This window comes from Aspergillus welwitschiae (genome assembly GCF_003344945.1).
Source record: "Aspergillus welwitschiae strain CBS 139.54b unplaced genomic scaffold BDQ94scaffold_17, whole genome shotgun sequence".
NCBI lineage: Eukaryota > Fungi > Ascomycota > Eurotiomycetes > Eurotiales > Aspergillaceae > Aspergillus > Aspergillus welwitschiae.
In genome coordinates, this window is record NW_020798711.1 from 526,079 (window position 1) to 541,723 (window position 15,645).

The 15,645-nt window shown below is 51.0% G+C and overlaps 6 protein-coding genes across 6 annotated transcripts; 2 read left to right on the forward strand and 4 right to left on the reverse strand.

Moving 5' to 3' along the window:
* The first annotated feature begins 806 nt into the window (after window positions 1–806).
* On the forward strand, window positions 807–7,488 carry BDQ94DRAFT_179021 (guanine nucleotide exchange factor DCK1). The gene has a single exon (XM_026773274.1). The coding sequence runs from the start codon at window positions 901–903 to the stop codon at window positions 7,249–7,251; it is 6,351 nt and encodes a 2,116-aa protein (XP_026626077.1). The 5' UTR covers window positions 807–900; the 3' UTR covers window positions 7,252–7,488.
* On the reverse strand, window positions 7,488–9,072 carry BDQ94DRAFT_37127 (Metallo-dependent phosphatase-like protein). Its single transcript, XM_026775594.1, has one exon. It carries the CDS (start codon window positions 8,760–8,762, stop codon window positions 7,725–7,727), a length of 1,038 nt encoding a protein of 345 aa, XP_026626078.1. The 5' UTR covers window positions 8,763–9,072; the 3' UTR covers window positions 7,488–7,724.
* Window positions 9,073–9,096: 24 nt separating this feature from the next.
* On the reverse strand, window positions 9,097–10,500 carry BDQ94DRAFT_144414 (40S ribosomal protein eS8). Its single transcript, XM_026766447.1, has 2 exons — window positions 9,830–10,500; window positions 9,097–9,746 (listed from the first exon to the last, which is right to left on the reverse strand). The coding sequence occupies exons 1-2, from the start codon at window positions 9,901–9,903 to the stop codon at window positions 9,218–9,220; spliced, it is 603 nt and encodes a 200-aa protein (XP_026626079.1). The 5' UTR covers window positions 9,904–10,500; the 3' UTR covers window positions 9,097–9,217.
* On the forward strand, window positions 9,971–10,629 carry BDQ94DRAFT_37133 (uncharacterized protein). Its single transcript, XM_026775595.1, has one exon. The coding sequence runs from the start codon at window positions 10,118–10,120 to the stop codon at window positions 10,481–10,483; it is 366 nt and encodes a 121-aa protein (XP_026626080.1). The 5' UTR covers window positions 9,971–10,117; the 3' UTR covers window positions 10,484–10,629.
* A 45-nt stretch (window positions 10,630–10,674) lies between these two features.
* Window positions 10,675–11,603, reverse strand: BDQ94DRAFT_144415 (DUF2470 domain-containing protein). The gene has a single exon (XM_026766448.1). It carries the CDS (start codon window positions 11,593–11,595, stop codon window positions 10,747–10,749), a length of 849 nt encoding a protein of 282 aa, XP_026626081.1. The 5' UTR covers window positions 11,596–11,603; the 3' UTR covers window positions 10,675–10,746.
* Window positions 11,604–14,856: 3,253 nt separating this feature from the next.
* On the reverse strand, window positions 14,857–15,459 carry BDQ94DRAFT_37167 (uncharacterized protein). The gene has a single exon (XM_026775596.1). The coding sequence runs from the start codon at window positions 15,348–15,350 to the stop codon at window positions 14,937–14,939; it is 414 nt and encodes a 137-aa protein (XP_026626082.1). The 5' UTR covers window positions 15,351–15,459; the 3' UTR covers window positions 14,857–14,936.
* Window positions 15,460–15,645: the final 186 nt, after the last annotated feature.

A 15,645-nucleotide genomic window follows, 5' to 3' on the forward strand; every position in this document is an offset into this window, starting at 1 on the left:
TTTGGTCTGCGATCATCATACCTCCTCTTCTTCTTCTTCCTCTCCTTCTCCTTCTTTTCTGTGGCTCTTACTATCATCCCTCTTCTCCCATTCATTCAATTTCATCTCTCCTTCCCCCTTCCCTTCTTCCCTTCCTCTCTTATATTCTCTTTAGCTTTGGGTAAGCTCTTCCTCCCTCCCCTCCTCCTCCTCCTTTAAACCCCCCTCCCTTCGTTTCATCTGTGTGCCTTCTCCACAGTTCCTGCCAAGTGAACAACTCCCTCGGCTCCACTCCCATTCCACTGCTAGGGGGGCCTGCCGACAAAATTGTCGGAGGACTGAAGCTGGAGGAAATCAATTTGCTGGTGTACTCCTCGTCACGGTTCTTGCTTTAGCTACGGTCACTAGTACTTCACTAAGAATCCGCTGGCCCCAATTGCTGCGGTGTTTCCGGTCACTGAGACCCTTTGCGACACCCGCTCCTCCTGGATGGCTTTTACTCCTCCGCTTATCATGACCCTCCCTTTGACTTTGACACGCCAACAAAGCACGCCTACGTTTCGCTTACTGGGATCTTTCTCTCGCTAACCGCACATTTGGTGATGGCCATCTAGTCGTCCCTCCATAAACCCCCCCTTGATCTTAATTAGCACGACACCAATTTCGCAAGGCACACCTCGAATTCGCGCTTCCGCATCTCGAAACTCCGTCTACATTCCTCCCTTTTCTACTCATACCATACCTGCATGTAGCGCCCCCCCCCCCCCCCCCCCGGCCGATCAATCAACAGAAGGAACTGTCAGATCTGAACCCCTCACCCCCTTCGGCCCCGCTTCATCGGTACTCCTTCATTCCTCGGAACGCCCATTGTGACGAACGCCGCGGCGGGGTGTGCTCTGGAGCGCCGCCTCGATCGCAGATATGCCCTGGCGGCCTCTGCCTCGAATCGCTTTCGCTGTCGCTATCTACCCTTTTCAGCCGACTACCCCGGCCGATCTGCCTCTGGAGCTTGGTGATGAGCTGTATATAATTGAACAAGGTGGTGCCAATGGGGAATGGTGCCGTGGTTACCTCGTCGCGCCGCCGTCCTTGCTGGCGGGCCTGACGAGCTCCAAGGGCCAAACCCTTGAGGCGAGGGTATTTTCCGGAATCTTTCCCCGGAATTGTGTCGAGATCCGTGAAGTGCTAGGTGATGGAGAGAAGACGATTACCAATGGCGACCGATCGAGTGTCGCTTTCACGGCGGTTCCGGAGGGAGATGTGCGTCACAGCATGGCCTCCTTCCAAGATGATGACCACGCGTTCGGGGAAGTATCCAGCGTCGTAATCGCGAAAAAAGGAAAGCCGTCTCAGATCTTTATCCAGAGGCTGGACGAAGATGGGCGCGGAAGCCCGGCCAGCCCGCGCTCTCCTCAGAACTTCCTACGGACGAATTCGATGCCGCTCGCCCCCATCAACGTGGCCCCTCGAGACCCAGATGCACCCAAACCAGCCGCGCCTGTGCCAATGCTCAAGATTGGCGATGAAACACCCACCTCACTCTCCGAGCCACTCGTCGATGAAATCGCTTCCTGTCTACGCGAATGGCATTCGACCAACCTACATCAGCTATTGCTCTCCCGCCAATATGTCACGGTAGAGGAGATGACGAAGATTGTCGAAGAACTTGATTTCGCAAGGCGCCAGCTTTTGTATAATGTGCTCACCGCACAAGAGAAGGATGCGCTGCGACAGGAAGTGGTCTGGAAGCTCGTTCGCGGCAACAAAGCGCTAGGTGGCGAGATCATTGTGAGAGATCCTCAGCAAAGAGGGCGTCTGCTCACTGGAGAGGACTCGGCCGTAGAACTTGCTAGGCTACAGTCCGAGATGAGCATGCTCGACAGCAGCCCCATGCAGCAATCAGATGCCGCTGCGCTCCATCATCTGATGCTCGAAGTCAATGCCGTCTCTGGACATGCGCCCGGGCCAGTAACATTGGCTGTCTACCTGTGCTCCCAGTCAGAGACGGGGGCTCTCACACCCCTTTCCGAGACATACGTGCTGGACATTCCTTCGCCAGAGAAGTTTGCAAGTATGGGACAGAGCGCCAAATTGAAAACGCTGTTCACCGACTTGAGCAGCACGGATATTGGCGACAACGCTGCAAACGGCCCGAGACTCTACATGGTCGTCATGGTTCGCGCCCCAGAAACTACATCAGTCGTCAGCGCCGCCGCCCAGCCGAGGACGTCCATCTCGCGGGACAGCTCGTCTGGCACCAAGCAGCAAAATGGGATTAATCAATCAGTCAAGGGGAGTCTCAGGACTCGCCGCAGCATGATGTGGACCTCGAAGCCACGCGGTATCCAAAGTCCCGAACAAGGAAAGGAGCCGAGTAAAGCTGCGCCTCCATCGTCGGGAAGCAACGCAAGTGCCAAGGAAAAGGCTAGCAGCCAACCGGTTAAGGAATCGACTCAGCTTCGGACCGTGGGAGTTGGTTTCCTCGAAGTCTCGCAGATTCTGCGTCAGGAGAAGGACGCGGAGCAGGTGATCAATATCTGGTCTCCGTCTGAGGACAGCGAGGACAAAGAGGGTCGGGATGATGGCTTTGATGGTGTTGTTCGCACATTACTTCCGAGTCCTACTGGTAAGTATGTGCGTTCTCAACGAGCTGCTCGTCTGCATTTCCACCTCTACCCCTATGTGGACCCCGACGCAGATAGTCTGGTTCGGAAAAATCCCACATCCTTGCACAATGTCGTTCAGACGAAGAGGATGGGCTTCTCCCAGGCCCCAACAAAACCTCGGTCTGATATTTACGTGACAATCTGTCACGCGACCTTCCCTCCAGAAGCACTGCTTTCGCATCCGCAATCTGGTCAAGTTCCGGTTCCAGGGCATACTGGACTTCATAACCTCCAGCTAACTCTTGAGGTCCGCACATCGTCGGGCGCGCGCGTTGATCGGTGCGTTTTCTCCGCGTCCAACCATGCCGCACAGACAGCATGGCGCACCACCGTAGCCGATCGGGGTGCACCTTGGAACCAGACCATTCGTCTCAACATCCCCACCGACCAGATTCCTGGGTCGCATTTGATCATGAGTATTGCAGATGCGCCCGAGTTCCCCTTTGCACTTGCGTGGATGCCACTGTGGGACAACCAGGCTTTCATGCGAGACGGCCCTCATTCGCTCCTGTTGCATGCCTACGACAAGTGTACGTCGAATATTGAGAACGGCAAGGGAGCCTATCTCTCTCTACCATGGAGTTCGCTGGGCAAAAATGAATCAGCGAAAGACGAGGCAATCACCGGTCCTTTGGCTACCCTGCGATTGGACACACATCTATGCAGCACGGAATATTCGCAGGATCAGGTAATACTCAGCCTTTTGAACTGGAGGGAAAGGCCTGTGAACGAAGTATTAGATACCCTCAAGCGTGTCCTTTTTGTGCCGGAGATCGAGATTGTGAAGCAGCTCAGCAGCGTCTTGGACTCGCTCTTCGGAATTCTGGTGGAAAACGCAGGCAACGAAGAGTACGAAGACTTGATTTTCAACGATCTAGTGACGGTTCTTGGTATTGTTCACGACCGACGGTTCAACCTGGGCCCATTAGTTGATCACTATGCCGACAACCAATTCAACTTCCCTTTCGCTACACCATGTCTCGTCAGAAGCTATCTACGTCTTCTTCAGGCTAGTTCCGATGCTCAGCAGTCGCGAAATCTCCGTGCAACGTTCAAGGTAGGACGCCATGTCCTTAAGTTCATCATCAATGCTCGACTGCAGCAGAAAGCGAAAGAGGAGGGTATCGGAATCACTAGAGTACAGTCGACATTCAACCGGGATTTACATACGATATTCAAGTCGCTCGAGGCCCTGATGAAGAACCCCTCGCCTGCAATGGTGGGAAACAAAACCCTTGTGGTTCAGCATTTCCACACCTGGCTCCCGGAGCTCTCGAAAGTACTCAGCCGTGATGAGACGATCATGATTGCGCTCAGCTTCATCGATTCATGCAAAGATGTCACGGGAATGCTGATTCTCTATAAGCTGGTTCTCATCCAACACTACACTCGCTTAGAGATCTTTGGCTCCGGATCGGAGCGAAAGAGTCTCGTGTCCAGCTGTATCAGCTGGTTGGCACCTTACTGGGGTGCGACAGGATCCGTATCGGACCTCTACCGTGACCAGGTCCGGCTGTGTTGCGCGATCGTGGCGGAGCTGTTGAAACAACCAGACCCGTATCTGTACGAGTTTGTGCCGAAGATTGTGTCCTCATACTATTCCATCATCCCTGACGGTGTAGAGGAGACGACCTACCTTTCTTTGCTCTTCAGCAAATCATTCCCGTTCCAGGTGAAGTCTTCAAAGCACTCTCAGAAATTTGACGAAGCGCTGGTGGAGCTGTCCGCCGTTCTGGCTGGAGCGGCGACGATACCCAACCCCAAGCGACCCCGGCTGAAGGGCCTGGAGCTCTCCAGTTTCCTGACACAGGCTTTCGAAGTACACAACTCGATTCTCAACTGCGAAGCGTACCCTGAAAGCTGGTTCAGCGTTCATGTCTACAACCACCGGGCGACCGTCAAGAGTTTGGAGTATCTGGCAACCATCTTGACCAATAAATTCCTTCCCTCCCCGGATGATGCGGAAACGTTCGATACGAGACTATGGGAAACTTTCTTCATGACTTTGCTCAAGGTTGTCTCGAGTGATGCTCTTGCTCTTGAGACCTACCCCGAGCAGAAACGACGCGCCATCTGGAAGATCGCGGGCGATGTTCGGGAACAGGGTGCAGACCTGCTGCATTCCAGCTGGGAATCAATCGGCTGGGAGACCACTGATGAGGAGAGAGAGCACTACGGGCTGAGTAAATTGGGCGGTTACCAGGTACAGTATGTTCCTGGCCTGGTAGCACCCATCATTGAGCTTTGCCTCAGTGTCCACGAAGGATTACGGCACGTGGCCGTCGACATTTTACGGACGATGATTCTGAGCGAATGGGGTCTGAACCAGGATCTCTCTATTATCGAAACGGAGGTTATATCCAGCTTGGATAACCTCTTCAAGAGGAAGAACATGAGCGAAAGTGTCGTGCAGAAACTGTTTATCGCGGAACTGTCAGATCACTTTGAAGGCTCTGCTGATTACGACGAAGACCTGTCCAGTGCGGTCAAGGCACTGATCGCGACGGTGGATGAGCTTCTCGACCTCTTCGTGGCCTCTCAAGGAGGCTCTATGGCCGAAAGCCTGCACACTCTTCGGCTGATGAAGTACATGAAAGACATGGGTCGTGAGGATATCTTCATCCGCTACGTCCACGAGCTCGCTCAGGTGCAGGCCGAAGCAGGAAACTTCACCGAGGCTGGGCTGGCCCTTCAATTCCATGCCGATCTATATGATTGGGATCCGAAGCGGACTTTGCCTGAGCTGCTTAACCCGGCTTTCCCGGAGCAGACTTCTTTCGAGAGGAAGGAAGCCCTTTACTTTACAATCATTCAACACTTCGAAGATGGCAAAGCCTGGGCGCATGCCCTGGTGTGCTATAAGGAACTCGCGCAGCAATATGAAGACATCGTGGTGGATTTTGCCAAACTCTCACGGGCACACGCCTCCATGGCCAAGATTTACGACCTCATTTCAAAGGAAAGCAAGCAGTTCCCGCGGTACTTCCGTGTGCAATACAAGGGACTCGGGTTCCCTACCACTCTTCGCGACAAGCAATTCATCATTGAGTGTGCACCGACGGAGCGTATGGTCTCTTTCATTGACCGTATGCAGCGGGAGCACCCGGCTGCGCAGGTCGTGTCTTCCGGAGAAGTTCATGATTATGAGGGCCAATACCTGCACATCAATCCTGTCAGTGTTCATCGCGACGTGGATCATCCGGTCTACCAGCGGTCGAAGATTCCGCAGTCCGTTCGAGACCATCTCCTGGTGTCGGAGCCCTGCCACTTCAGCTCAACGTTACGGAAACACGTTCGTGACGTGGATGTCAAGGAGCAGTGGGTTGAGAAAACGGTTTACACCACTGCAGAGCCTTTCCCGAACATCCTTCGCAGAAGTGAGGTGGTTGAGGTCAAGGAAGTTGCACTGTCGCCTTTGCATACGGCGCTCGAACGGACGTGGCGCAAGACGCATGAGCTGTCAATGTTGCAGCGTCGGGCGGCCTCCGGGGAGGATACGGGGTTGAACAACCTCAGCGAGGCTTTGCAACAGTTGCTCGACTTGGACGCAGCCACTCCCAACTGCGTTGCTGCTTACCGCCAATTCTTGTCTGATGCGCATGAAGAGGAGGAGGGTGGCCTGGTGACACCGAAGCCGGCGGACCCAATGAAGAATGCGCTGGCAGTGGCCCTCATCGACCATGCCCTAGGTATCAAGCAGGCGCTGGCCTTGTACCACCGACCGGCGCATCTAGCTACGCAAGCAGAGCTGACGCGCCGTTTCGAGGAGGCTTTCGGGCCGGAGATCTCTTCGCTTCGTCCAGCAGAGACTGAACAGGCGCCTCAATGGCCACGGCGTAGCACTCCAGAGTCCGTCAAGGAACGCCAGAAGCCGCCTGCGTCGCGGGCGCTCAGTCCCGAGCAAGAACTGATTCGCTCGTCGCGGAAGAACCACAGTCGCAAGCACTCAGCCAAGCAGTCTGTCAGCCACCGAATCAGTGTCATGAACCCTTTCAAGCGCGGCAATCACGTGGCGAGCAATTCGGTGTCTACGGTGCAAGAAGACCCAAAGCCACAGTCGGATGGCAAGGTCAACGGTACAACCACAGAGGAGCACGTCAATGGGGAGGTCGATCAGGATGACGCAGCCACCATTCACAGCCGGACGACTACACAGTCGCGAGACACGCATCATAAAAGACGGAGCCGATTAGGCGATGTGCTACATAAGCACGCGTCGTCATTGTCGATAAGCGCCAGTGCGACTGAAGAGACCCAGAGCCAGAAGAGGCAACGGACACGAAGTGCTTCTCGCGACACGGCAGGCAAGTCGCACGACAGCGTGAGTCAGACTACCTCTCAAACCAATGGGACATCTGCCGATGATCGCCCATCTGTGAGCAGCCATAAGGGCGGGTGGTCGACGATTCCTTCAATCACCGACTACCCCCGGCCGGTGACGCGCAGTAGTATCAATTCTGTTCGCAGCCCTGAATTGATGAGTCCGGTTAGCCAGAGCAGCGGCATGCGCGACTCAGTCTTCAAGCGGTTCAGTCTGCTCAAAGGCGTCAGTCGCAAAGGCAGCCGCCTAGATTTCCGGACGGAGACGCCCGTGCGCGAGGAGTGATACCTCGCGGACTTCTTTCTTTCTTCTTGATAATGTCTGGACATTCATCATTTTTTTGCATTCTATTTCATTCAGCGTCGACATCGGCATTGTCTTGCATTGCAGCGTTGGAATCCGGCCGGTTGCACAGTCATTATACTTCTCTTCTTTGGTTGGAACATTATTACATTTTTAAAGCACTTTCATTTCTTGACATATCCAGGCATGATATACATTTTTAGTGAGATACCTACTTCACTTCTCTCCCTTCTGTTGGACATCTCGTTTGTTGGACTGTACATGTATATTATTTGATGCCATACCCGGGTGATCACTGTACAGGTAGCTTGCAGAATTAGCAGCATAGTATAACAATTAGTATTAACAGTTCGTTAAGTGAACTACCACACTGTCACCCAACATCTAGTGACACCAGCCATTAAAAATAAATCAACTATATACTGGAACCGAACTCCACAGACCGTAGTAATATCCTACTCAACTGGCAAATCCACCTCCACCACCCACGGCGCATTAATAGCCTGATACTGCACCGTCACAACACTCGCATTCACAAACAACGTCTCCTCCCCAACCCTCAACCCATTGCCCCCCTCCTTACTAACATCCACCCTCGCACACCTTTCCTCCAACGTCCTCTCCTTATCACACTGAATCACACTCTCATTCCCCGAACTCCACTCCCTCCTCGTCGCCCCATACCCCTCATGAATATGCCCAAACACATGCACCCGCGGCCTCGCCCTCTTCACAGCCCGATACAAATGCTCACACCCCACACTCATATGATTCGGCACCACCTGGTCCAGCACCCCATACGGCGGTCCATGCGTAATCATCACATCCACACCCGGATAATCAGGCACTGGATTCTCCGCCCCCTCTTCCCCCTCCTCCTCCGGAGGATTATACCGATCAACCTGCCGCGGATACCCAAACCCCCACTGACAAAACTCCGGCGTCCACGGACTCGCATACACCCTCAGCACGGCCCCATTCTGTAACTTGAACACATGCGTCCCTTCCTCGAGGTACCGTATCCCCGCATCCCATGCTTCTTTCCCCGTATATAGTTCTTTGATCTCCCTTAGTTCATCATCACTTAACGCCATTCCGGGCGTTCCCTTCCCCGCGGACACATTATCGCTCCCGCTTGTGGCCGACGGCGCTGTATGGTCGGTGCGGTAGCGGTGGCGGTAGTGTCCGATTTTCTTGTAGTAGGGTTCGTCGAGCGTGATGTCGTGGTTGCCTGGGATGATGAGTTTGATTGGCGCCCGGGCGGATTTTAGGAATGAGAGCGTCGTGAGATGTTCGTGCTTGTGCCCGACTTTGGTGAGGTCGCCGGCGTGGATTAGGAGGTCCGTGGCGGGGAGCGGATGGCGGAAGGGTGTACTGGTGTTGGGGTGGATGGGGGGGAGGGGGGTCAGGGTGTGGGTGTCGCTTAGGAGGAGGAGGGATGTCTTGATGGTTTTGGGGGGTGATGTTGGGTTGTTTGGGGGTTGAGTGGGCATGGTGGTTTTATGTGTTTTGTGTAGTTGTGTTGTTGGTGTGATGGGGTGAGATGAAGTGAAGTGGTGAGTGTATGGGGTAGTGATAGATAGTAGTAGTAGAGTAGGGAGGGGGGTGAGGTATAGATAGGCAGGAAGAGTGTGGTTACATCAATGGTAGGTATGAGGGAGGGGTTTAAATTAACTAAGTTACTTAGGAGTGTTTCGTCATCGGAGATAACAAGGTACCTACCTACTAAGTAACTAGTTAAGTTATAATGAAAACTTAACACTACGGGATACAGTTGGAACTACAAGTTGACTACTTCAATAGTCTTAAACGTGGAACTGGAAAGTGTGAACATCTGATTCATCCATCAATTCAGAGCTAATTTTCTGGAAAATGCTAACTCCGATCCATCCAGCCCTTTTAACTTAACAACACAACGTAACTATTCGCTTTTGTGTGTATGATTTCTTTACTTGCGGATAGCACGCTGGTAGAAAGCCAGCTCCTCACCCTCCAGGATGTATCCGTCCACGCGGCCGCTCTGGCCGGGGCGGGACGACACAACAGCGTACAGACGTCCGGACTCGAACTGACGCTCGACGGCAGACTCGACCTTGCCCTGCTCAGCAAAGCGAGCAGCCTGCTTCTTCACAACGCTGTTGGACTTCTTCTCCTCGGTGGTCTCGGTCTTCTGCTGGCGACGGCGGCCGATGGGCTGGCCGTAGTGGGCCTCGTACCATTGACGGAAAGGAGCAGCATCGATCTGAACGACGGCCGACTTGGTCAGGGTGTTGGTGCGGACCAGTTCGTTGTTGGAGGGGTGGTAGGCCACAACGATGACACGGGTCTTGCGGGAGATACCCTCAGAACCCCACGAGAAGTTGCCGGATTCGAGACGAAGGGCACGGAACTTCTGGTTACCACCACGGGTGCGGACCAGGTGGATTCTCTTGGTTCCGATACGGGTGTTGGAGGGCTGGCGACCCTTCTCGAACGCCCTGTTGAATTGCCGTGCGTCAGTCGTTGTTTCTTTCGTAGTGTAGTTGGTTGAGTAAGAAAGACAATAGGAACTCATGCATACCTCTTCTTGCGGTAGGTGGCCCTCTTCGCGCCGGTAGCCGAGCGCTTGTGACGAGAGTCGCGTGAGATACCCATGTTTGCTGTTCGAGGGGACTGTAGATGGCAGAAGTATTAGCGGGGATTGCTCGCCACAAAAGACAGTAGCAATAAGCAGTAGACTGTTGTCGGTGATTGTCAATCCCTCTTCGAGAAATTTTTGCCCCGATGCGTCGATGGTCTTAGGTTTGTTCGTGCGATTGTCGGGTCGATTTGAATTGAATGGAATGGTGTTGTGTGTGTGTGTGTGGCGATGCTCGATGCTGGAAATGTGTGCGAATTCGGGTATGGACGAGAAAGCGAAGAAAAAAATTCTTTCTTGAGTTGTTCTTTCTTTTCAATCGTCGTCGTCGCCGCCGCTAATATTCCCTTGCACCAAACAACTGCTCTGCTAATCTTTCTTCTTTTTCTCTCTTCCTCTTCGATATACCCCGGAATGTGTATCTTCCAATTCAAGTTCGAGACCGATCGTAGATTGCACGCGCACACCGACCGTCGACGACGCGGGAAAATTCGAGAGGGATCGAAATCACGACGGATTAATTGCAACAAACTCACCTCTAATCCTGCAGCCCTTCACCAGGAACGCAGCGGGCAAGGGTCGTTGGGTTGGTCGTAAGGAGTTGAGTGCTTGTCGTCGGCTTCCGTTGAATTTCGCACTGTGGCTCGCTTGTGGAAGTTGCCCTACTACCCTAGTCTGGGATTGGTTTAGCGTGGTCCCGTGATTTGATGAGTAAGCCGCTAGTCGATTGCCCGCTAGCCGATAAGCGATAAGCCACTATCAGCAATAATATGGAGCAGTCGAATGGAGAGCAACATTTATGGTTTGATTCGTACTCTGTAGTATATTATAGTAGAATTTTATCTACCGATGCTAGATGATTATTTCCCATGCTCCCTCTTCGCCCCTTCCTGCCTCACCACCCGATCAAACCTCCTCCACACCGTATACCCCTCAATCAAATTCGACACCACCCAAGCGCACCACACCAACGACAATACCGGCACCCCATGCCGCTTCAACCTCTTCACCGTGAACAAACTAGCCTCCACCACATGCGACCCGGCCATAACCGTAAGCACAAACGGCTGTGTCATGTAGAACAGTTGCGCCAATGGCGGAACCGCACCCAGTCCAACCGTTTCGTAGAATAACGACCCAGGCAGGAAGTTACTGCGCCGAGAGAACGCCACCAATGCAGTTGCGAACACGAAAAAGAGGAAGATCTCGATTCCCTCTGGCCGACGATACTCTTTGATGGTGATGTCGGACCGGCCCAGTCGCGCAAGACATTCCTGGTGCATGGCTACCAGACGGGATCGCGACTCGGAGAAACTTCCCATTGCTGGATCGATGGGGACAGTGTAGCGTGTGCCATTGGCACTGATGACTAGATCGGATAAACTGATGTCTTCAAGACGGGCGGATTTGGCTTCGCGGGCGGAGACGTGGCAGTAGACTTGGAGATAGGCTGCTAGGGAGTCTTGGTGGTTGGCGTTCATGTGGGTGATGGTGAAGGAGATGTTGGAGCGGTCTGGTGCCATTTTCGCTTCGTTTCGCTTCTTTTCTTGCCTTTCCTTCCTTGTTCTCTTGTTGAGTGGGGATTTCGCGCTTGATATATGTTGACTCGCAGATGCTGGCTGCTGGTTGCGCGGGATTCGGCGACTGAGTGGTGGCAGTTTGCGGACTCCTTTTTGATCCCGCCAAGAGTACCTCGGGATCGTCAACATCGCGATGGGCTCACCCTTCCCGAGGAACTGGCGCTCCGCCAATATTGAGGCCACACGTGAAGTTGCCTGCTCCTTCGGTTTCTACTATATTATTATCGTTCTGCATTGTGTATACTATTTTTTCAGAGGATTTAGCGAATGTTGGGATTATCTTAGTACTCAGATTGCTATATCATGGATTTAAATTTTAGCTACTATATATTCTGAGCACCTTCAGCTCAATCTGCTAGTGAAATCAGCACTTTATCATTTTCTTTGCGCTGCAGTGGCAATCGGTGGACGCTGGGGATGTTACCCAACTGAACAGTATCTTGTAGCGTCTACGACCCAGCAATGTTAGCAGAATGTTGAAAATTTAGACAAAACACAGTCAATTACACCTAGCTGAAATACAAGGTCATCCCCTGCCAGAACAGCATATCTGAAACGGCGAATTCCGGTTTTTGAAAGTCTCAATGCAAGTAGATACATGCGATATTGTACTGTATGTCCACTGAATAACAATATATGTGTATATACACAAATTAGTTGGATGCGCAGTGATTCTCACAACATATCGACCAACCAATCGTGCATTCCAGTGGCTTTATCGCATTATTTATTTGTCAAGTAACAAATGATATCGGTATCCCTATATAAACAAAGACATTAAAGTCTGTTAGTAGTTGAGACTTCTTTCTAAGCAATTACTAGTTGTCTACTTCAAGGTTCTCTGATATGAGTACTAGCTGAACAGGCTACGAGCTATAACATGTAGCAAGATAAGCTGAATTACTATTCTTAGAAACTCACAGTATATCATATGGCTCGACTATATCCACCCTCCCCAATAAGATTGAGGTCTTCCGACTTGAGTATATCACAATTAGTTACTCAGATATGGTTTGATATCAGTACAGAACAATAGCTGTGAATTTTAGATGGACTGCTTTTTACTGACTTAAACAACTACAGCGTGAAACAGATAACTATCATGTCTGATATGATACTAACACAATGCTTGCTGGCAGCATATTGAATGGTTGGCTCTGATCAACCAGTGGTATCTTTCATGAAGAAATACGCAAACAGGCTGGTTGCCTCGATATCTTAGTTTCGAAACATGGTGATGATACTGAGTAATGGAAGAATTGAGATACATCACCAACAAGAGCATCCACAATCTTGTGGATCCTCTCAAGTATACCTATAAAGATCATTCCAGGACAATACCACAAAATTAAGAAACCATCTGAAGAATTCGAAGAATAACAGGATTGCTAAATACCATGTATCACTCTATTACCTATCTTATAGACAAAGGAGAAGTAGTAGACAATGTCTATACTCATCATGAGACCTATCGAGAATCATGAATTGCAACATAATTTACATATATATAAGTTTATCCTGACACCGACTTCAACGGTGGATCTACCAGGGAAATAGACGTACACTGTTAGTAAATGTCCAGAGGTATCTTATCTTATAAGCAAGGCATGAACTATGTTCTATAGTTTCACAGCATATCAATAATACAGATCTTTAATCTGCAGTGTACCACTACGCAAGGGTATGGTGGCAACGACACATGCATTTTGGGGATTTGAAATAGAGATTGTTTAAGATACTGATTTTTGTGCTTATCTATCTGGCTCACACAGCTAGAAGTATTATATTGTCATGCTCACTTTTCTAGATAGTCGTTCCGTGTAGGCAAGGTCTGGTAGGTCATTGTTGGGTGCAACTGTGAGCATGCGATGTATATCGAATTTGGTATGATGTCAGATGAGTTCATTTGCTCTGCAAGAGTTCTGTCTAGTACATTGAAGGGTATTAGATAGCTGGCTATCGATGATGTTGGATATAGGAACTAATTTTTTGTTGTAATATCGAATATCTACGGTCGGCGTTGCCGACACCATCTATGAAGCGGAGGAAGCCTGACCTACAATATGAGATAAAAGCCAAAGGTAGATACCCTTATTACTATAAGTAGATGAAGATCAAGCAAAACCATACCAACAATGGTATAAGTGCGCACAGACACTGAATATGGAGTAGACGGGTCAAGATAAGCCTTAACATCACCATAGATAGAAACATCGCATGCATCAGTAATCCAAGTGCAGTCGCCACTTCTATCCGGACAATGGCAATGTGAGAAAAAGAATACAAGGCAATTCATTTGTAAAAACAACCGCTATTGTTGAGAGCAGAAGAGCACCGGGGAAAATCCTTTCGTAAACGTCATAACGGAAACGGAACGGAATGGAGGGATGGAAAAAGGAAATGGATTTTGCGAGCGCCGGCCGAAATGGACGAAAAGTGCAACGATCGCCAGGAACCCGACCGACCGTCAACCACACGCGCGCCAGCAATGTGGCGAAAAAAATTAGAAAAGAAAAGAAAGCCATTCTCTTCCCCCGGGAATTTATCGAACGAACCATCGAACCACTTCGGCCGGTAGATAAATGGTTAACCGACGCACATCGCTCGGGATTCGGCGACGGAGAAAAGACGGGGTGAACATGATCGAAATGCTGCACTGGAGGCGGCAAAGAGGCGAAATTATGCGCTGGAAAGAGAAAGGATATCATGTCAACCATCGGATCTCGATCACGTTCTAGTAGCAAGCGACATTAAGTGATGTGATTTGGTTGATTGCATGCATTTGGCCCGCACGCAGGGCCAATTCTCCCCGCCGCCGCAATCAATGTGATCAATCAGAAGCAGAAGAAAGGGGGAGTACTTACAGCAACGACAACGTCAAATCACCATGGATATGAGCCTTTAATTCGACTTCGATATCCAAGTTCAATTCCAATTTCAACTTCATTCCGTCTTGATCCTCCCAGTCATCGCCGGTTTTGCCTTCTGCCTCCTGCATGCCGCCGTTTGCGATCGGTTGTGCGGGCACATTGTCGCGGCTGCTGATGGTGGTGGGCTGGTAGCGTTCCATCGCCTGGACCTCTTCTTCCTCGTCGTCGTAGTAGTCATCATCTTCATCGTCGTAGTCATCGTAGTCATCCGAGTACTCATCGGAATAGTAGGTGTCGTCTTCATCGTTGGGATCTTGCTGCCGGGGACGACGACGGCGGCGTTGTTGTTGTTGCTGCTGTTGCTGTTGAGGCTTTTGTTGGGTGTCGTCGTCGGAATAGTCATCCTCGGAATCGTAGTCGGAGACATCATCGGGATCATTAGCGAAGGTTTTGGTGGCTGGTTTCTCAGCCTGAGCGGTAGCCATGGTGATTTAATAGTGGATTGTGGGGGGGATGGAGATGGTAGTCAACGGAGTATAAAGATGGGATGGCGGGGTTAAGGTGTGTGAGAAAATGTAGTGGATGGGATTGATATAATTCCTACCAGCCCAGAGTGACTGTTAGATTGGCAAAACGCGGACAGAGTGGCATGACTTGGTTTACATACAAAAGGACCCCGAATGCGGGAGGCGAAGAAACAGAAGGACTGGTCTTCGTTAGGATTGCTGGATGGGGCAATTCGTCAGTCGGCCGGAGAGCGGACACAACAGACAGACAGACAGTGTTGACAGTCAATTGAACATGCAAAAAGGAAAAGTAAGGGAGTACACTCCGGAGGGAAAAGAAAAGGGAAACCCTAAACTCTAGAAAAAGAAAAGAAAGAAAAGGCAAAAAGAAGACCAGCAATGATGTATGGCCGTTTGTTTGGAGGTGTGGGGATTCAACGTGCAGGGCTGGAGGATGGGAGGATGACGTTGTGGGCGCAAGGATGGAGCGGCTGAGCGACTGCACCATCTCCCCAATGATGCTTGAAATTAATTAATTTGACGACTATCACGATGACTGCATCATCATCATAGTCAACGGCATTGTCTCGCAGAGGATCCTCAAGTCAGCCGATGACGGTCGAGCCAGTGATCGTCATCGAGTCCACGTTGCCCGGACCCTCTTTTTTTGTGATTTCTATTCTTTCTCTATTGTAGAACGTGCCTTCATCGCGAGTTTCGGATACTCATTCCCTGATTGTGATACTTTTGGACCATGGAACCCTCGTCTGCATTGCCGCCGGCCGAACGTGTGATCCAAGAAA